At 47.7% G+C, this 20,091-nt stretch overlaps 9 protein-coding genes and 1 non-coding gene across 10 annotated transcripts; 2 read left to right on the top strand and 8 right to left on the bottom strand.

The window, feature by feature from the left end:
• Positions 1–112: 112 nt before the first annotated feature.
• On the bottom strand, positions 113–205 carry I302_105434. The gene has a single exon. It is a non-coding gene; the product is annotated as a tRNA-Ala (tRNA).
• A 210-nt stretch (positions 206–415) lies between these two features.
• Positions 416–928, bottom strand: I302_105433 (uncharacterized protein; the record flags this gene model as incomplete). The annotated part of the gene is made up of 2 exons (XM_019195292.1): positions 416–839; positions 915–928. The coding sequence occupies 2 exons, from the start codon at positions 926–928 to the stop codon at positions 416–418; spliced, it is 438 nt and encodes a 145-aa protein (XP_019043005.1).
• Positions 929–1,506: 578 nt separating this feature from the next.
• I302_105432 (uncharacterized protein) lies at positions 1,507–2,029 on the bottom strand (the record flags this gene model as incomplete). The annotated part of the gene is made up of 3 exons (XM_019195291.1): positions 1,507–1,738; positions 1,804–1,896; positions 1,965–2,029. 3 exons carry the CDS (start codon positions 2,027–2,029, stop codon positions 1,507–1,509), a joined length of 390 nt encoding a protein of 129 aa, XP_019043004.1.
• A 522-nt stretch (positions 2,030–2,551) lies between these two features.
• On the bottom strand, positions 2,552–3,088 carry I302_105431 (uncharacterized protein; the record flags this gene model as incomplete). The annotated part of the gene is made up of 2 exons (XM_019195290.1): positions 2,552–3,005; positions 3,075–3,088. 2 exons carry the CDS (start codon positions 3,086–3,088, stop codon positions 2,552–2,554), a joined length of 468 nt encoding a protein of 155 aa, XP_019043003.1.
• Positions 3,089–3,602: 514 nt separating this feature from the next.
• On the bottom strand, positions 3,603–4,096 carry I302_105430 (uncharacterized protein; the record flags this gene model as incomplete). Its single annotated transcript, XM_019195289.1, has 2 exons — positions 3,603–4,017; positions 4,071–4,096. The coding sequence occupies 2 exons, from the start codon at positions 4,094–4,096 to the stop codon at positions 3,603–3,605; spliced, it is 441 nt and encodes a 146-aa protein (XP_019043002.1).
• A 433-nt stretch (positions 4,097–4,529) lies between these two features.
• I302_105429 (uncharacterized protein) lies at positions 4,530–6,621 on the bottom strand (the record flags this gene model as incomplete). Its single annotated transcript, XM_065870087.1, has 10 exons — positions 4,530–4,696; positions 4,784–4,885; positions 4,945–5,072; positions 5,136–5,377; positions 5,440–5,529; positions 5,589–5,734; positions 5,788–5,958; positions 6,019–6,163; positions 6,222–6,343; positions 6,411–6,621. The coding sequence occupies 10 exons, from the start codon at positions 6,619–6,621 to the stop codon at positions 4,530–4,532; spliced, it is 1,524 nt and encodes a 507-aa protein (XP_065726159.1).
• Positions 6,622–7,093: 472 nt separating this feature from the next.
• On the top strand, positions 7,094–9,247 carry I302_105428 (uncharacterized protein; the record flags this gene model as incomplete). Its single annotated transcript, XM_065870086.1, has 9 exons — positions 7,094–7,425; positions 7,482–7,501; positions 7,550–7,623; positions 7,679–7,819; positions 7,875–7,997; positions 8,053–8,357; positions 8,423–8,684; positions 8,742–9,043; positions 9,112–9,247. The coding sequence occupies 9 exons, from the start codon at positions 7,094–7,096 to the stop codon at positions 9,245–9,247; spliced, it is 1,695 nt and encodes a 564-aa protein (XP_065726158.1).
• A 417-nt stretch (positions 9,248–9,664) lies between these two features.
• Positions 9,665–10,974, bottom strand: I302_105427 (uncharacterized protein; the record flags this gene model as incomplete). Its single annotated transcript, XM_019195286.2, has 5 exons — positions 9,665–9,702; positions 9,886–10,072; positions 10,265–10,413; positions 10,550–10,642; positions 10,893–10,974. The coding sequence occupies 5 exons, from the start codon at positions 10,972–10,974 to the stop codon at positions 9,665–9,667; spliced, it is 549 nt and encodes a 182-aa protein (XP_019042999.2).
• A 1,383-nt stretch (positions 10,975–12,357) lies between these two features.
• I302_105426 (dethiobiotin synthase) lies at positions 12,358–15,587 on the bottom strand (the record flags this gene model as incomplete). The annotated part of the gene is made up of 11 exons (XM_065870085.1): positions 12,358–12,560; positions 12,667–13,089; positions 13,190–13,680; positions 13,731–13,783; positions 13,846–14,149; positions 14,218–14,384; positions 14,449–14,918; positions 14,982–15,093; positions 15,156–15,267; positions 15,339–15,486; positions 15,542–15,587. The coding sequence occupies 11 exons, from the start codon at positions 15,585–15,587 to the stop codon at positions 12,358–12,360; spliced, it is 2,529 nt and encodes an 842-aa protein (XP_065726157.1).
• A 598-nt stretch (positions 15,588–16,185) lies between these two features.
• I302_105425 (uncharacterized protein) lies at positions 16,186–20,078 on the top strand (the record flags this gene model as incomplete). The annotated part of the gene is made up of 7 exons (XM_019195284.2): positions 16,186–16,421; positions 16,693–16,975; positions 17,161–17,373; positions 17,457–17,555; positions 17,609–17,705; positions 17,756–19,786; positions 19,909–20,078. 7 exons carry the CDS (start codon positions 16,186–16,188, stop codon positions 20,076–20,078), a joined length of 3,129 nt encoding a protein of 1,042 aa, XP_019042997.2.
• Between the last annotated feature and the right edge of the window lie 13 nt (positions 20,079–20,091).

The following is a 20,091-nucleotide window of genomic DNA, read 5'->3' as shown; positions in this document are numbered from 1 at the left end:
TAGTCTTCTTCCTACAATGCATTCCACATGCAGATCGTGCCGTTTTGCATGAATTGTGAAAAATACAGTTACGTTTCGACCGACCGCGCCGAACGCCAAAAACCAAAAACATTGGAGAAGCAGGGAATTGAACCCGGTACCTCGTCAATTCAAACTTTGCTTGAAAGATGCTAATGACGCGCTCTGCCAAATGAGCTACATCCCCTTGTATGATTTTAGGCATTTTTGTTAAACTATATATTCAACACAGCGTGCTATGCACACAGACCCCTTCGCGTGTTCAACAGCAATAGTCATCCAGCGTACGATCATGCATGCGTTACACGGTCCGACGTCAAAGTGTCAATTCTAGAGTTGGTTATGAACGATACTCATCTCACACACTATAATATTCCGCGGTATCGTACCCGTGAGCTCATGAATGGTCGTGTTCAAACTGCGAAGCTTGATCCTTCGTCACAGCTGATACGACATCAAAGATGGGCTTAGGTCTACAGCCATTCTCGAACCACCGTGACCGTTTTTTCGTGGTGTTTGGCCTGAGTTGTGCGCCATGTAGATATCGCTTGTTCCCGCCTAAACCAATCAGGAAGTCTTCCATGATCGAGCCAGGTTTGGCCGTCTCCCCGAGACAGGTTAAAGTGAGCTTATCAGAATTAGTCTTGGTGATCATGTAGCTTGACTGAGTTTGGGTTTGATTTTCGGAATTGGAATCGGAAGGAGGTTCTTCGATGAGGAAGATGCCGGAAGATCCTGAAGCGGACAGTGCGAGTGAGCCGTTCTCTGCATCTGATGGTACACTTCGTTTGGTCGAGTATCCTTTCTTCGAGGTACGTGTACTGCGCAGATCATTTCGTTGCAGAGGGTCAGTATCATGCAAGAGTCCAATTATTCGAGAAGAACGTGGGACTTACAAATGGCTCAGCATGTCATACGATGTTGATCGTCAGGTCACGGATTGATAGAATGTTGATACGGCTGCTAAGGGGTAACGAAATTTGTGAACCATAGTTGCTCAAGATATGTGCTAAATATATACATACATGCACACCAAGCGACTGCAGCACACTTCAGCCTGGCATATTACATCATATTTCTCACTCAGAATTGCTAGTCACCAGCTCAAAGGATGCTTGGACCCCTTATGACGACCTTTCGGAAATCGAACAAAGGATCCGAGCCTGATAACTTGAAGTGATGTTATATGACCCAATCTGTCCCACTATGCCAAACAGAAGCATTGACATAGTGATGTACATAGATCACGTTCGATACGCACAGGACTTCCTGACCACCTTCTTTCATATCCCCTCGAACAGGGAATGATTTGTTGGGAACAACGACCAAGCTGGATTCCGAATATCAACCATATTCTTATCACCCACTGTACACACTGTCAAGCAGAAAACAGTGCTTTGCTCATGATCATGCTGGTGAATCATTTTATCACCCAGCCATGTCGACCATATCTGATAAACGGAAACTCTTCCGACCCGCTACATGCGCTCATGATGGCTTCCCTAAGATTTCTTTTGAGGCTTCATCCTCGTCATGAGGGCTTGGGCGTATCTCGATCGTGCCATTCATCCCTGTCGAGACAATGTACTCCGTCCTGACTTCGCCATTGCCTTTGCCTTTGCAGGCGACAATGTTGCTGACTTTGGTAAGAGGTCCAGCGAAATCGGAAGCAACGGGTATTGAGAAGATCCATCCTGTCTTGGATATTTTTCGTCGTTTTCTTTGCTATATCCATCGCAGATCAGCATCAGACATCGACTCATCATGGGATGAAATTCAACTAACGTAGTTTGTCGTGTGGGGATCGTATCATCATCCGAGTCGATGAAACGCTCGTGTGCCGCATCGAATGGTTCTGACACTGCAGATGGAATTGTGCTACTTTCATGTATGTGGAACACTTGTCAGTATTGCTTGAAAGGTCGAACGTCTCCACACTCACTTACCTGTTGGTTCTAGTTTTGGGTTTTGACGTCTCGGTGGCGCAAGGTGTATAATTCCTCCTGTTCATGGTGTGATGAGTTGATTGGGATCGTTCGTAGAGACGATTTCGCGCATCTGAGTACATGGATACATGCATATGGGTACATACTCACTGGTACATATACAACCATGTCTCTGAACGGCAGCCCATTCTGAGGTCAATCCAGCGCCAGCTCTCAGTCATCTTGGGATCCTTTATGCGCTTCGACAAACAACAACGGAGGGACAGCGTGCTATACCTCCTGCACGACTAGATGAATATCAGTGATAGGTGTCACTTGTCTTTATAGTGAAACGTTGGGGGCATAGCAAGGTGAAAGCTGCTGCGTCTAGACAAAAGTAATTTCGAATAAGTAGGCCCAATTGGCAATTTGGCTCAAGGCCTTGAGTTTAGAGCTTCTTCGCTACATGGTGGGGATATGTTGTGTATGTCGTCGCAAAGCAAAAGACAGTCAAAGGATGCATAACTAAGTATACCAGCCAGTTTCACTTTCCCATCCTTCTCACCAGACTTCTCCTGCTCCTTCTTCCCCTCCGAGAAATCGACTCATTATTCAATATCGCTTTGCATACCCTTCTCGCTCGATCCCGGATTTTGCGCCGTATACAGAGAATTCGCACCGTGATCACCAAAGAACCGTGATTCCAGATCTACAGCCTCTGATTTACTGTACGCTTCCACCAACATATATTCAGGTCTACGCCTCATTCCCTTATATGTACCTTGGGGCGCGAAAATACACCCATGACGGAGCTCGTCATCTCCTGCGGATCCTATCAGGTAGTCCTGCACAACGGAACTAGGCTTGCTGCCAGTCGCTGGGTCCCAGGATATCTGTAGTTTGGGTTGATCGACTCTTGTAACCTTGTAATGGGCTTCTGCTCCGGTTTTAGGATCCCGCTCTGTGAATATAGCTGAACTTCCGCGATCGGAGGAGGCGAGTGCATGTTCTCGGGCGCGCTTAGGTAAATCACGCTCGATCGAGTTGCCTTGAGTGAAGTCACTATGGTGTAGAATGGTGCAATATCCGTCAGCGTGACGATATGTGCCTGACGATGGTCAGTGAACTCACAAACAAAGATGCATATTGTGCGAATGGCAATCCGAAGTAAAGTAGTGACGCTTGTCTTGAAATGGGGAACAGAAATGATGGAAATCACTAGATATGATATGGTGGGCGTATTGCATTTATACCCTTACATATCCCATACCGAGACCTGAGACAGTGCTGGTCAACCCTTCCATGATCGCATGTCCAAAGGAAGTACCTACCATCACACGTTTCCTGAAGTCATGTCCGTATGATGATCATGATGACGAGATTTTGAAGGGTTAAGGGGAGAAAGGAGGGCTGTATATTCTGTGTCAGCGCTGTTTCGCGACTGTGCTGTAGGGTCAAGCATCAAAGACTTCCATCGCATCATACCGACCACCCTACGACAACGAAAGAAGTTAAGGGAAGGTACGAAACGTTTTACAGTATCTCAAAGTTATCCTTGACACTCGTGATACCTCAGCTACTTTGGAGTGCTTCTCTCTTGTACCAAGCCATGAGTACCGTACCGTACATGCAGGTGAAAATCCTCCTTACTGTATCAAGTTACTTCGACAAGTCTCCTTCGCTACTCCTCTTGACGGTATCAGCAAACCACTTGTTTCTTAATGCAGACGCTTCTGTTTGGTCGTAAGGTCTGCCGGCAATGTACACCGCTTCCCTTATCGGCTCTCCTTTAGTATCATCCGCGAATCTAAATTCACATCCATGGCGTAAACCCTCGATACCCGAAAATTCAATCAGATGTCTGATCATAGCTGGAATGGGTGGAGAGTCGGTACCTCCATCCCGTGTCATCTCAAGCTGTTCAGGACCGGTCTTGATCATCAAATATCGTTCAGGCCCATCATTGAGTGCGAATACCGCGTAGGAACCAGATTCGGAAAGTGCCAAGGAGCCTACCGAAGCTTCCCCAGGGGTACTATGAGGTCTGTATGATCGAGCATCGGTACTGCCATGGCTGTATTCATAAGTATATTGCACTGGTTCAGAAGTAAGAGCAGATGAGCTTACGGGGTATAGGACTTTTGGTGAGCCATCTTGTCAAATAGGTTTAATGAGGGGATAGGAGGTGGTAAAGTTGTGGATTAGAGTGGACTCAGTAATCTTATGTGCATTCACCTCAGTAACCAATATGAGGTTGGCCTTGGGAGCCTTCCTATGATCAAAGGATATCCTCTGACGCGACGTGTCTGGACTTTCAGGGGGTAGAAGGAGCATCGTTATACCCCGAGTCATCATCTTCAGTCAAAATGCTCCACAGGATATGATGAGGAGCAAATGACGCAATCGAAAGAAGTCAGGCAGCGAGAAAGGCGTTAGCAACGGGTTCAAGAGGGCGTTTCATGAGAGTGAGCAGATTTAGTTAGCATCTGATCAGTCATATCAAACGTGGGAAGTATCATCACTTCTGCATCAGGGCGCTTGACCGATGCAAGGATCACATATAATTCTGCCTACTCCGATCAGTGACTACTCCATCTTCACGTCCTCTACTTCATCCTTCACTTCATCTCCTATCCAAGCGGGGACCTCGAAGTTGATGGTCTTACATTCCAGGGTCTCCAGACACACCAATGACAGTACACCTGTCTGAGCGAACGAGGGAAGGAGGATGATCCTCGTTGGCGAGTCTGGGTCTACAAGGCGAACCATTATTAGCATATGCCTTAGGTCCATGCAGATCAGAAGAGTGTATCTGTGCTGTAAAGTATTGCTGCACTCACCCCCCACTAGAGCAGTCTCAAATTCAGGCTGATTACCTATCACGTATACATCCGGTCGATGCTTGATGATGAATGGGTCAGCGTCGGGGAAAGGGTATATCCCTGTGTCATACACCTTGTCAGCTTATGACTCTCGTATCACTTGGAGACGAACAGCTCACATAACGTATCAGGCGCAGTAGGAGCAATGTGCCTCCACTCCAATGTCCTCCTAGCCATTGCTAATCTCGAATCCGAAGGGAGGTATTTAAAGATATCATCTAAAGTCTGACCACCGGTATTTAGAAAACTGCACATTCACATTCATTAGCTATTTATCAGGTAATCATGAGGAGGGATTTAAAGGTCGCACCTCTTTCCCCCGATTTCCAGCCAACTTGGATTCGTACCGCATTCCAGCCCCTTTGTCTTATCCTTCGATCCGAACATGACTTTAGGTAAAGCTTGTTGAGGTAAAGTCGCACCGGCTGGATCGGACGGTCCGGGTATTATATTTATCGGTAATGATGAGGAGAGGAGGTCTTCCAGTAATGTAGATAAGGTCTTGGTAGGATGATTAGGGAATAAAGGTTTGTTGGAGTTGTTGAATCGTTTCTACAAGAATTGATACGTCAGCTGTTTAATTTCCCAGGCAGAGGGGTTCGTACTAAACTGACTATTTTCTTGTCATCCTCTCCTCTTACAGGGGTTGTTAGACTGTTTCCCGCTAAAATAAGTCTTGCTATACGTCCTCCGTCTAGCTGGTCCTGATGACGAGTCACGTATTAGCTGATAATATGGAGTTGAAACGCTGGTGCCCACTTACCGATATTCCCCCTCCTTCACCTGTCAACCATTCTACCAGTAACTCGCATTTCAGATCCGCTGGTGCTTCTTGAGCACCCACTGACAACCCAGACACCAGCGCTACCCATGTCTTCTCATCGGATTCGTTACCATTTGTGCCATCACCTACTCAGAAAGTGTCAGCTTGCGATCAAATCCCCAGCGTGTGACTAGCTCACCTGTCATATCCACATCCTCATCACTCTTGGCTTTCTCTTTCCCCTTCCCATTACTCTTGGATGATGGTCCAGCTTGAACATCCAGCTTATCTGGTAGACCAGCAAAACAGAGATCGATCACTTCGAAATCGCCCGAAGACGTTTCCATCCCCAACGCAGCCATGATTACGCCTGGTACTCATTAAGTGTTAGCTGTGTGATATCGGACATATGGTAGTGAGTTGGGCCTACCAGTTACGAGACCACCGCCTTGTCTATCCCTTTCTCTCCTTATTCTCTCTCCTACTAATCTCACTCGCCCAGACTCATCCTCTAGATGTACGGCATCTTGCGCGGAGAAGAATTTAGCTCGAGGTGCAGGGGGTGCTAGCCATTGCTACGAGTTGAACCATTAGGTGAGCTTGTCACGGTAATTAGGGAAAGAGGAAACTTACATTCCTGGCCATATCTTCCAATACGTTAGGTTTCAAAGGCATATCCATATATACCGTTCCGACGATATAACATAGTTGAGATCTGGTCAAGTTCAATATACGAGGTAACAATGGTGGTTTGCCTGTACACCATTTGTCAGATGAGCTATGCTGCTTTGTCTTCAGACTGATGCAAATGATTGTGCTCACCTCTCACATTTTTCCATCTCTCTTTCGCCCTTTCTTCCACTATCGGTCGTAGCTCTACAAGCCGAACGAAATATATATTCGCATATTGATGTTTATATGACCTGTTGTTCGAATCGAGGATGAATGGCTTGGTGAGTTCTGGTAAAGTCGAGTAAGATGGATTGGGTCTCATCAGATTCTCGCCGGAGGGTGTAGGGAGTGGCTCAGACATGATGAGTAGGGTCGGATAGGTGCTCTTTGGATATTCTCTGAGATTCAAGATACGAGAAGCAAGTAGAAAGTAGGAAAGATTAAGATGTAGCAGGTGAAATCTCTCGATTGATATAGGACGCGTCTGAGATTGGGTCGGATTTCATGTCATGTCCAGGTGAAAGTGTTACGTAATTGCTATTAGTACGTGTTTGTCTTTTTCTGATGAACATTACGATGGATCCAGTCAACCACTCAACTCATCAGTCCCCCACCCTCACTACTCATCTACACCCATCATTAATATTTTCGTTCTTTCTGTCTGTCCACCATCCACACGAGCAGTATCTTAGTGATCTGATACCTTATCACGCAGTGCAGCACTCATATTCTCCCATATCGAACTTTCACCCACTCGCGTAATCCCTCTTCCTTCCCCAGGAACTTCCCCCTCATACTCGACCGTCCCTCCTCAAGGACTCCCTCGCCACCCAATGAGTCTCTCAGCTCGGCTCATAGAGTCATACGAAGACCGCAAACCATTCATCCCCGATCTCTCAACCTCATTCAGCAGACCCCCTCACCTAGCCATACCCCGAAGTAGTACTCCCTCAGCTAGGCCGCCGTCGAGGAACGTCAATATGGACCCCGATCAAAGTTGGATCTCACATCATGGTCAACCATCATTCATGCCTGGATCGTCTACGCAGGGTAACACATCATGGTCTGAGGAAAGGATACAGATGCTTCAAGCTAGATTAGCGAGGAAGCTGGGTCCGGAGTACGTTACGCAACGACCTGGACCTGGAGGTGGGCCGAAATTGAGGTGAGCTGAATTACGACGGTCAACGTTCGTTGAGCTGACGGTATATCTCATGATAGCTATATAGAAGGGTGGAAGGGTAAGCTGCCCCTTAGTAACGGCGAGACACAGCTGACTGTTCGCACAGTGATTAACCTAGCAAATGAAGTATTCGGATTTAACGGATGGTCTTCCTCGATCGTCTCGTTGAAAACAGATTATGTGCGTGTCAGATGAAGTTGTACATCTTGAAACCTAGCTGAACTGCATCATGTAGATTGACGAGAAGGAAGGTGGTCGAGTGTCTGTCAATGTCACTGCGATTATACGAATAACATTGTTAGACGGGAGCTACCATGAAGATGTGGGTTGTGGACAGGGTGAGAATATCAGGGGTAAATCGGCCGCTCTGGATAAGGTCAGTTGACTTTTGCTACTTGTTGCTGGTGATTAGCTGACAATTGGATGTACAGGCTCAAAAAGAAGCTGTGACCGACGCTACCAAACGAGCATTACGAACATTCGGTAATGTTCTTGGTAATTGTCTCTACGACAAGGAATATACCAAAGAAGTGGTCAAGATCAAGGTACCTCCTGTAAGCATCTCTCGTCTATCCACGCTGGAGGCAACGTTGCTGATCATATCCACAGGCCAAATTCAACCAGACTGATCTGGAACGACGACCCGAATTCACCCCAGCAGGCGCACCGGGACCATCGACAATCCCTCAACCACCCAAACCACCCATATCCGCCCCTATCCAACAACCTCAACCTGTACGTCCTCAAGCGAGAAGTGAACCATCCGTGGTCACCCCGGGAACACCATTGAGGTCCATCAACGACAACGAGGGAGACGTGTTCATGGACGAGCATTTCGATGCCGAGTTTCTAGATATGGGGAGTGATTCGTTCTTGGAGCAGATCGATGAGTCGAGTGTGCAAGCGGGCAATACGTGAGACAAGTCCTCTCCATCCGTATCGAGTCAGAACGGCCAGCTGAGCGGGTGTAATGTCACAGAACGGTAAATGGTAGTTCCCTTCATCAGAATGCTCAAGCTGGACCATCCAAGCTACCTGATCAACCCACATACCAACATCGGCATCGACCTGATGCACCTCAAGCCAACGCATCAACATCATATAACCAAGCTGGACAAGTCGGCTCAAAACCAAGTAGTGGTAATTCCACTGGATCAGGTGGGAGTGTGAAGACGTTGCCCGATGTGAAGCCTAGACCCGTAGGAGGGTTCGCAATGCCAGGCGGAGGAGCAGCGAACAATGTGAGCTGCCAGTCTCCAACACGAGAGCTCATGCTAATTCCATCTGTATCACAGCAGAATCAAGCTTCAAACGCTGCAGCAGCCTCGGCACGACGACTCGCCATGGCATCAGCTATGAATACCACGGGTACATCCTCTTCACCACCTATCAGAGCTGAGTCGCCCAAGATACCCTCGGGAGGAATCGATAATGTCGCTGCTAGAGCTACTACCAAGCTCAGGAATGATGGTGTGAATTTGAGACTGAACGAGAATGGTCTGAATGAGGATGAAGAAAACGTCACGATGGGTGGATTTGCGAGTGCCAGGGGAATCAAGAGGAATGGAATTGGGAATGAGGAGGGGAACGATAGAAGAAGGTACGTTGTGTTTCCCAACTTACCAATTAGGGATGTAACTTATAATACGATGTCGATGAAATGGATAGTGCTTCGCCGACTAAATCATCGAACTACGGTCAAGCTCAGAATGGTTATAACAGGCAAACTCCCAGGACAGCATTAGGAGAGTTACCTATGGGAGGCGGGGATGACTGGGCAGCGAAACGATCTCGTATTGGATGATTTTTATTTCTACTCTTTCTTGGTGTATGAGATTCCTTTTCAGCTCCAATCATGTTGTCTCGTTTTATCCCTGTTTGTAGATTAGTCACCGATATCATATGTAGATGTGTATATTATGTACTCATGAGTTATGTATATTACCTCAAATGATAACCATCAAATCATGAAAATCACACTGCATCCAAAAGACATGAAAAAAAAACACACAAAAGAGAATACAAACTCGAATAGACAGACGGGTCAATACGAGAAGAAAAACGAAAACTTCAATCTTGTATGGAAAGACTGATCATAAGTTAACGTTTGTCCACAAATATCGACACGCATCGACCGTTCTTGGTTCTCTATATCCATACACCATACACTATCATGATCATCCGACCTATCCATTCATCGACTCATACTGCGCCCAGAGACCTAAGCTGTCCAGAGTCTTCTGACGAGTTCGGTGAGACCTGCGTATGGAACGGGAGATCAGCGAGATTTCGATGAAAGAGGAAATGTTTGCCAATCGTATTTCTCGATTGACAGTTTCAAGCGACAGAGCCCCTGTCCGATCTCCTCTCCTCTCCTTCATTGCGTCCACCCGCAATCCATCGACGTTCAAAACTTGAAGTGGAGTGGAGAGATGCACTCACCAACATCATTAGTGTTGAACTCGTAGACCCCCCAGACACTCAGACCGGTAGCGATCTTCAATGCCCAAGACACTATAGGACCGATCACAGGGAATTTACGTGGGTGGAGGTAATCTACCCTGCATGAATCGAAGCCTATGTGCGAGTGGACGATGAGTGAGACGGCGAGGATACCGTCTAATATGGGCTGTTGGATGGGGCCAATCAAGCGGTGGGTTAAGTTTGGAAATGGTCGATGATGATGATGACAGGGGATTATGTTAGATGACCAATTGATTGATGGGTTGTGGGAAAATGCATGAAATAGATTAAAAAAAAAAACCGAATTATCAGCTTCCACCCTGTCGTCTCGTGAGCATGAGAGAACAGGCAATCTCACATAAGCTGATCCGGATGAGACGGCCGCACCGACTGTAACTGGTACCAAAGCTGCTGAGAGGACTCGTTCAAAGGCCCAGTGGTATGAGCCGTGAGATCGGGAAGCCTCAATTTGAGGGGTCGCATCGTTCACCGTTCCCTTGAGGATTGCTAGAAGTATGAGAGATATATAAGCGTTGTACTTCCAAGTACGGACCAGCTCGTACGACATGGGTAGAAGTGGGAAAGATATCTTTGTTTGACGGATGTAGATATACTGATGAGGAGAAGAAGAAAAACCACTCACGTCCTCCTGGGATGTACTTGAATCCACCAGTCTCATCAGCAGCGACCGTAGCGTCTCTTCGGGGTGTACTAGCTCGGATGGCGAGTGCTCGGGCTGCGCATTCAAATGGATTCAATCAGCTATACCGTACACATTTGAGCATGATTGCGTGATCCCCCCAGTGCTATCCTATCTGTTCCATCTTCACTCAATTTCTGATCTCATTCTCCTCCCTCATCAAGCCGTATAACCACTCCATTTCAGGAATGTAATCGCCTCCTATGACTCATAAATCCGTCCATCCTTATGCCATCATATCCATTCGTCTGCACATACACAACCGCTCGAAAGACGTCACACCCACAAGTATGTAACCCCCTTCCCCCCAATCCTAACCCAATAGCCCTGAAAGTCGAGGAAGAAGCGGTAGGTCTGATCAATGACATTGTGTTTGCGGCTGTGCGATGGACTAGTGATACAGTGATGGATGATGGATGCAGTGAGTCTTATGAATGATGTGAGGGAGTAGAAGTAAAATGATGGGATTCAACAAAGTGACTTGGTTGTTTGATCCAGCGAATCGGGTTCAAATCAGATCACACACAAGTTAGGCACGCCACATATATCATTCAACAGTCAACGTAGATCTGGCTCGGGTGTTATCGGAGTTATACCTCTTCAGCCAATGACGAGAGACGCAATGCACTACTGCTATATCTACCTGATTAGATCGCGATACCATGCATCATTTCGTCAAGATGCAATCCGTTGCATACTCAGAGTCACCGAGGGTGCTCCTAGCTCGATGAAGAGCGAAAACGTACCAAGAATAAGAGTCATCAAAGCACGGGTCCTGTGTTCGGATAGGATTATAAACATTGTTGTTGTTTCCCTTTCGTGCCCCTCTCTGTTCGTATAACGGCTAGTATGGCCGCTTGTCACTGGTAACAGTTTCGCGGCAGATCAGAGTTCGATTCTCTGACAGAGAGCTTCTTTTTGCGTCTCCCCAATGCCATATGATCACCCATCGCTCAATCACGCATCCAGCTCTAAAAGAAAGCGAGAAAACTCGAAATACCAGGTTTTACGACCAAAAATGACGATACCACTCCATTTGGCGCGTTATGCGGAAGGGTCCTTTGGGGTGAATACCCCTTCCTTTGGGACTTACAACAGAGCCACTTTCGCCTATCCACTTCCAAAAATCCTTCCATCGATTTGGTTTGGACCAAAACAACGCTGGAAGCATGCTTGAGTTTCGCTGGAATTGCATGGAACAGAGAAACCGCAAAAAGAAACTCTCTGTCAGAGAATCGAACTCTGATCTGCCGCGAAACTGTTAGACAGTGACAAGCGGCCATACTAGCCGTTATACGAACAGAGATTGTACATTTACCCTGATGTGTAAAACAATATAAACAGATGGCTGACAGGTCCATACACTGAGTTGTATACGAGTAGGTTTTTGCATGAACAAGGCGGTAGTGTGTGTACTGGTAAAGGTCGATCCGTGCGCATGCCTGAATGTACAGCCGTACTATTGAGTCATGGATGCTTTTCGGAATTGAGGAACGAACCATTATTATTCATATATGCAATAGCAAGCTAATGTACAGATCTATGTATAGTATCCGTATCATAAATTTTACCTCCTGCTGGCTCATGCGATCTTTCTTCTCCTCTTACGGATCCTCATGATCATATCGCGTCATCTCACCATGACCCCTACCAAAAACTTCATCTCGTCCTTGTTTCACCTCTGATTCCTCCCATCCACATGACCCTAGAAGATCCATCTTCCCGTCCCCCCGTGCTTCTCACACCATGTGCTATATCCTCCCCACTTCTTCCAAAATGGTCTTCTCCATAGCCCTCACCACCTCGGGCTTCGTGAAACTGCTAGTCATGATATACACGACGTTCCCAAGGGGTCTCGAGTGAATTTGGAAAGGAGCGAATCGACCGTCGGGGGAGGAGATGATTCGTTGTCTAAGGGTGGTTAGGAAATCCAATGCGACATGTGACGAGTAGCCTAGTCGATGAAAAAGAAAAAAATCAGCATGATCGTAGCAAAGCGGGGTAAGCAGGATTGATTGTGTTCGAGCCATAGCCATCCAATTAAGCGAATCCGAACTCACCCCCCTCTCCAGCTTCCAGCTCAACAGCCAAAACAGTCCCCATAGCCATAACTCCCTTCACCCCCTCCCTCCCACTCAAAGAAGAAATAAAACCTTCATTCCAGAAACTCCATCTCTTCGACTCATCGTCCAGCTCCACCCCCCACATGTTCTTCTCAACCTCCCAATTCTGCCTCTCGAGAATCTCAATAGCCTTGAGAGCGACGGAACATCCAATGGGATTTGCGGTGTACGAGTGACCGTGGAGGAGCGCATCGACTTTCCGGTCGGATAGGAAGGTATTGAATATTGATGTGCTTGCTAGGGTCGCTGAGAGGGGCAACAAGCCGCCAGTGAGGATCTTCGCGTAGACTGATATATCGGGGGTTTCGCGAAGGATAGAGGACGCGGAGAGGTAGCCGAAGCGGTGCAGGCCTGAGAAGACTATATATCCCAGGTAAAATTAGCTGCGTACGATCAAGGAGACGCCACAATTGGTCTACCCGAAGATAATGTATGGATGGAGGAAAGGAGAAAGACCCACCCTCATCGTAGATTACAGGCACACCCCTCCACTTCCTCTTCTCCCTCCAACCTCCTCTGACCTCTTGTAAATCCTCTTTATACTTCTTCCCCTTCCACGACTTCCCACCGAACAGATCCGAACTTGCTCTGACCACCTCCACCAAACAAGTCTGGAACAACGGATCAACAAAGATCATACCCCCCGCTCCGAGGCAGGTAGGCTCCATGATTAATGCACCGAATTTCTTTCCCTCTTTTACGGCTTTTTCTAAGTTCGCTCGAATATGCGATCGGTAGTAGTCTGCAAGTGGAGTGTTCAGTCGGGATTCTACCGAGTAAATGGATTGAACGTCTGAGAAACCCAGAGACCAGCCGTCGTTTGTTGATTTCCCGTCTGATATTGTTTCTGGTAATGGGGCCCATTCGTCTGGTCCGGTCGTAAGCACCGTTGGTCGTCCTTCGACGTATTGGACCATGGGCGGTGAGAACCAGTGACCACGGCCTTTGTACCTGACTTTCGGGTTAACAACAGAACTTATTGAATGCACACTGTAACTCACCAGTCAACAGCTTTGTTATATGTTGACGCTTCGGACGCATCCATACTGCCAATCTAAACATGTTGCGTCAGCTGTATACTGTTCTCAGACCCGATTGAGCTGCAACCCAGCTCACAGTATCACCATGATATCCTCCTCTCAACCCAATCACCCCATAATCACCCCCCATCTCACCATCATACCCATACCTCCTTCCAGCAGCTCTAAGCGCCATCTTCAAAGCGACCTCAATACCAGTACTTCCATTATCCGAGTAGAACACTCTCTCGGCCCATCCCTTCCCTACGGTTGCTTTGAGCTTTTCGGCGAGTTTCAGTGCTGGTTCGTGAGTTCCTGAGGGGAACAGGACGTGGCCGTATCGTCCAGCGGCTGTTGCAGCTGCGATGCTCAATTCCTCGTTGGCGTGGCCGTGAGATTGGCTAGTGCACCGACACACAATGTCAGCTTGACATTTAAGAACAGAGGATAGAAGGATTGAGGAACATACGTGAACCAACTGGCCGACCCATCGAAGTACGAGTTCAGCAAACTACCTTCCTCCTTCGGTATGGGCTGGGATTCGGATTTGGTAGTGGGTGCAGATTTGGTATAGTATGAATCGAAGTTATCCCCAAAAGCAGAATCAACCACCATGACGTCCTCTTTCTTGTTGATCTGTGAGTCAGATGATAAGCTACGCCTCGACGTGATTGTAATAGAAATTGAAACAAAGACCCACCAAGCCATGTTGAGTAAAAGGCCACCAAACGCTCTTCAACGTTCTCCCAGGCATACTATCCAACTCCTTTATCCGATCGGTATGCTGGGTATCCAGCCAATCTGAAACTTCTCTCACACCACCTCCTTCCTGTTGTGTGCCTAGCTGCTCAACCTCATCGTACCATTTCGCCAGTCTCACGGCATCTTCCTCTACGGTCCCATACTTCTGCGGAGGAGGTTTGACAGTCCAATAACCTATTCCCCTATCCCGGAAATATCCTTCTAGGAAATCGTCGTTTCGATAGTATGAATCGTATAGACATAGTACGGCTGATATCGAGTATCCCCGCATAATGAGTGATTCGTATGATGAGAGGGTGGTCGATATGCCCCCCAAGTGAGGAGAGGCAATGAGGATAGAGGGTAAGCGGAGGGAACGAAGGAAGGTGGATTGAGTATGTGGAGGATGCAAGGCTGGGGAGTGGACACCTGAACACCAAAATGTGATAAGCTTTTAACCTTCTTGAAAGATACGAAAATAAGCTAGCTCACCTCCTGCTGTTTCTACAAACATTGCGCCCTGTCTGCCATTTAGCTGCTTCACACATTTTGTAGCGTAGTTTTCGATACCTCGGACTAGCTCATCATTGGTTTTAGGGAATGGCTGTGCGCAGAATACTGTATCAGCAGATCTCCAAGCGACAGAAGCAATGTGGTGATACCCACCAGATCTGGTGCAAGCTTAGCAGCCAAATGAGGAGACATAGGTTCTCTATACTGGTACAAATTATGGGTATCGATCAAATGAGCGTAAGGTTGAGTATGTCTCTGTACATAGCTACAAGCAAAGTACATAAGCTAGAACCTCTCCTGCGCGATGGAGCGTTAGGAGAGAAATGGACAGCTCACCTGACGTCTGATTCCTCATCTGGTCCGGTAGATACAGGTTTCAAGTAAAATACGCTTTTCTCCTTTCCTTTGAGCGAGGTAGCGTATTTCGATGCTGTTGCTCGTACCAATGCTGTGGTGAGTAGTGTTTTACCTACGTCTGTGTTGGCTATGGATGGACCATGTTAGCTTTTGGCACTCGCTGCGTGGAAGGGGCAGCTCACCTCCGAATACTTGGTGGATCCGGAAATTGGGGAAGAGGAGGGGCATGATTGTACCGAGCCCGATTGGGATTTGGCGAGAGGGGAAAGAGGTGGAGGAGGGACAATCGATTAGGTAGGCGATGACCAGAGAGGGGGAGGAAGGGGAGGAGGCTACTAGACTATGAGACTATATGAGATGTACGTGATCAAGATTGGCTACCTCGTCAACATCACTTTGATCCCCAACATATCTTATCGAAATCTCATCAACATTAATTGAATCTCAATCCGAAACAGCCGAAGTATTCGACTCGCTAATCCGTCGGAAGCGCGAAAACGGGGTTTGCTAAATTGGTGACACATATAAAGATCACATCCTTGATGTTATGGGCTGTGCACATGAGTAGTAACGAGGATTAGCGCGTCACTGCGTCACTTTGAAAGATAAAATCAAACAAACATCACTTCATCACTTCATCATACATACCTCATCTTTCATTGCCACCATACATCATCATCGCCATCCATCTCCTCACCGAACACGACCATAACGACAAGAGTGACTTAATCTCATCCTACTTTATACGAATCACACGTACAACAAGGAAGAAAGTATAACGAGGACCAAGCCAAGCGATACAACCAAGAGATAACGAAACCCAGCAATGTCAACGGTTCAACCACCCGAGCCAAAACGATCACAATCTACCACATCCCTATCTAGATTATATCATGGATCAAATGCTACGAATATTAATGGAGAAGAGGAATTAAATGATCCAAAATTGGATTATTGTAATAGTTTTTGGGGACAGGGGGATAGAGGGTATGAGGTGGTTATGGCTAGATTGAGAGGGGCGGGGAGGACGGTGGATGAGTTGAAAGGGTTTTGGAAGGAGAGGTGGGTTTTTTCTGTTTGCAGACTGGGGTGGGATCACCCTTGACTACTGTCTGGCAGACTGGGGTGGGATGGGGGACAAAACTTATCGGTAGCTAGGGGTGGGATGGGGGAACATATCAATATACTGTATATGGTATATCGTGTTGATATATCATATAACCTATATCATACAACATAACCCCTCCCTTTTTATTCACTTTGCATCTTCCAAATACACACTCCAAACACTATACTTCATACGACATACCGCTGACACCATCTCCCATCGCAGAGCATCCATCGAAGAAGACTACGCCAAACGACTACACAAACTATCGAAATACGCTCTAGGCAAAGACGAGATAGGTGATCTATCCGATTCACTCCAGCATCTGCTCAACGAAACCGCCTCCCAAGGTGCCTACCATGCATCTTTGGGAAACGAGATCAGACAGACAGTCGAGCAGCCCACTATGGAGTTATCGGCGAGATTGAGCAATCTGAAGAAGGGTTTACAGGCTAGTATTGAGAAGGCTCATAAGAATAAGGGATTGCAGGAACAGCATGTGCAGAAGGTGAGTTTAGCTCATCCAGACGGGCTTGCCTATGTCACGTGAAGACCGCTGTTTTGCAGAGCCTTCCTTCTGTTCTCGTACGCCCTACCGGTTCCGTTCCTATCTCGTTGAGAATTGTCTTTTGGTTTACGTCTCGGGAAGACACGATAGACTGAAAGCTGACCGTTCTCTTCGCACTGAACTAGGCCCGCGAAAGATACGAGCAAGATTGCCTCAAGCTTAACTCATACACCGCTCAATCATCCCTTACTCAAGGCAAAGAACTTGAAAAGCTACATACGAAATTAGACCGAGTAAGACAAACAATCGGCGCGAATGAGCAGGACTTCAGACAGTTCGTCAGAGTATTGGAACAGACCCAGGCAAGATGGGAGAATGAATGGAAGAGCTTTTGCGATGTAGGTGCACCTTTAAACTTGTACCTCAGGCGTAATCATCAATCTTGCTAAGCTGACCTGATGATCATCTTCTTATTTTCTAGCACGTCCAAGATGTCGAGGAAGACAGGTTGGCTTTAACGAAAGATCTAGTCTGGGTATACGCCAACGCCGTTTCCCAGGTCTGTGTAGAGGATGATAGTGTAAGCTCATTTCGTTTCTTATTTATTCTCGAGCTCATATATCAACCTCCCAGTCCTGCGAGAGGATCCGAGAAAAGCTCGAACAATTCGAACCTGAGAACGACATGCTCAACTTTGTCAAAGGATGGGGTACAGGCGATATGATACCTGGTAAGTTGTCTCACCGACACACCTCCATCACCTCGCTGACTACCTCATAGACCCACCTCGGTTCATCAACTATAACGCCGGCGAATCTTACCCCACTCAACCTACATTCCACGTCTCCCACTTCCAGCGCATATCTGCTCGACCACCTATGCCCCCTTCGGTGGCCTCGCAGCAAGCCCCTGTCCAACCTGAACCTGAGCTTGAACAACAGCAAGAGCCAGAACCGGAAATCCCTCAGGCTAATGGTCACCACGACAAATCCCTTAATGGCATTTCGGATAACCTGCAACGTACCACGCTCAATGACGAACCACCTTCATCTCCTCGCTCTACGCCTGCTCCTGAAGCCCAGAAGAAGACGCCCTTCGGCGGAATCGCTCTTCCTGGTCTCGCTAGTGCTACGTCGCCACCACCTCAAGAAGAGACATCCAAATTCTCGTCCATGCCTCCACCACCCACGCCTCCAGCTATGACTATGCCTGAACCGCGAATACCATCTAGACAGAGCAATCGCAGTCCTGCACCTCGTAATGTCAACAGCGAAGAAGACCCCATGGCTAAAGCTCTTGCCGATCTGCGAAGGGAACCGCCGCCTCCAGGTAGTGTCAGAAGAAACACCTCTCATCGTCGACCAGAATCAGTCGTTTCTGCTTCCGGATCAACAAGAGGGAGCCAATATGGTCATGCTATCAAGTCGCCCACTTCACCTGCTCCTAATAGGATGTCGTATCAACAGCATATGCCTCCTAACCAGTCTCGTGGCTCGGTTGACATGACCCTCTCGCCACCTCAACCTGGTCATACTGCAGCGGCATTGGCTAAATCGATGGAAGAGTTCCGTCAACAGTCATCTAGAGGTCCTGAATCCAAGAGACAGTCTGTCAACTATTCAAACTATGCTGATGACATCGTTGGCGCCCATCCGACCTCTCGACCTTCTTCCCCATCTGTCGCACCTAGAGCGCCATCACCGGCAATGATGCAGCCTCCTACACAGCCCGCCACACATATCGCCGATGAAGTTTTGTCTCAATATCATCAAGCGTTCCCCGGAGAAAGACAAGAACGATCTAGATCTAGAGCAGGTTCAGTGATTTCTTCACACTCACGAGCAGGATCCTTCGTCGAACAGCAACAGCACCAAGCACCACCTGTCTCACCAGGTAGAGAAGCCTTCGCAGGGATCGGTGCAGGCGGTGGAAGAAGTCCAAGTCCCCAGCCACCCACTTTCAGATCTCCTTCTCCCAGTCCAATGATGTCTCAGGGATCGCTCGGTCCCCAGAACTTGGGAATTAGCTTGGACGCTAAAGGCGGCGTGGCTCAAGATACCATGGCTGAAGCTTACAGAAGACAATTCGAACAGCAACAACAACAACAGGGTCCACCACCTCAGCAAATGTCGAGTTATCCTGGTCAGCGAACCAGTCAGTACGGTGGGCCGCAGCAACAGCAATCGCAGTATGGCGGTTCACAGGTCGGACACAATGGTCCTAGTCAGGACCAAAGAGGTTCGATGTATGGTGCGCCGAAATCACCTGTTGCCGGTGGTCAACCGCCTATTGCTGGTAATAGACCAACGTCAGGATACGGGCAGAACCAACAGTATGGCGGATCTGCACCACCTCAGCAAGGGTATGGCCAGCAGCAACAACCACCTCAACCAGCTTATGGTTCTTATCCCTCTCAACAACAGCAATATCCCGCACAAGCACAAGGGTATGGTCAACAGCAACAACAGCAACCACCTCAACCTGCGTATAATCAACACCCCTCGCCTACACCACAGTCTCAGTACCCCATGTCTAATGGATATCAATCCCAACCACAACAATATGGTGGTCCCACTCAGGGATACCAGTCGACTCCTGCCAACCAGAACCAAAACCAATATGCAAGATCGGCGAGTCCCGCCCCTGCCCAACAGCAACAGCAGTATGGATACAACAGAGGACCATCGCCTCAACCTCAGCAGCAGTATGGAGGTAGAGCAGGCCAGAGTCCTAGTCCGCAGCCTAACCAGCCGCCTAGCAATGCTGCGCCAACTGGACAGTGGAGTACGACCGGGTTGCCAGTTCTGTTCTGTAAGTGCTCACTTTTTATATATGTTATGTCTTTTCATCGCATGATGACGGCCATAGCCTGAAGGGCCTTTTGGCCATTGTGGATAAGTGAAATGAATACTGATTTTTCGTGATTATGTTAGATGTCAAAGCATTATACGACTACTCTGCATTATCATCCGCAGAATTTGACTTCCAAGCTGGCGATATCATCGCTGTAACTTCAACACCAGAGGACGGATGGTGGTCTGGTGAGCTCCTGGACGAGGCGAGGAGGATACCTGGTCGAACGGATTTCCCAAGTAATTTGTGAGTGTTGCACTACC

Source organism: Kwoniella bestiolae, chromosome 3 (genome assembly GCF_000512585.2).
Source record: "Kwoniella bestiolae CBS 10118 chromosome 3, complete sequence".
NCBI lineage: Eukaryota > Fungi > Basidiomycota > Tremellomycetes > Tremellales > Cryptococcaceae > Kwoniella > Kwoniella bestiolae.
The sequence above is the reverse complement of the archived record's forward strand: the minus strand, read 5'-3'. Positions and strand labels throughout refer to the sequence as shown.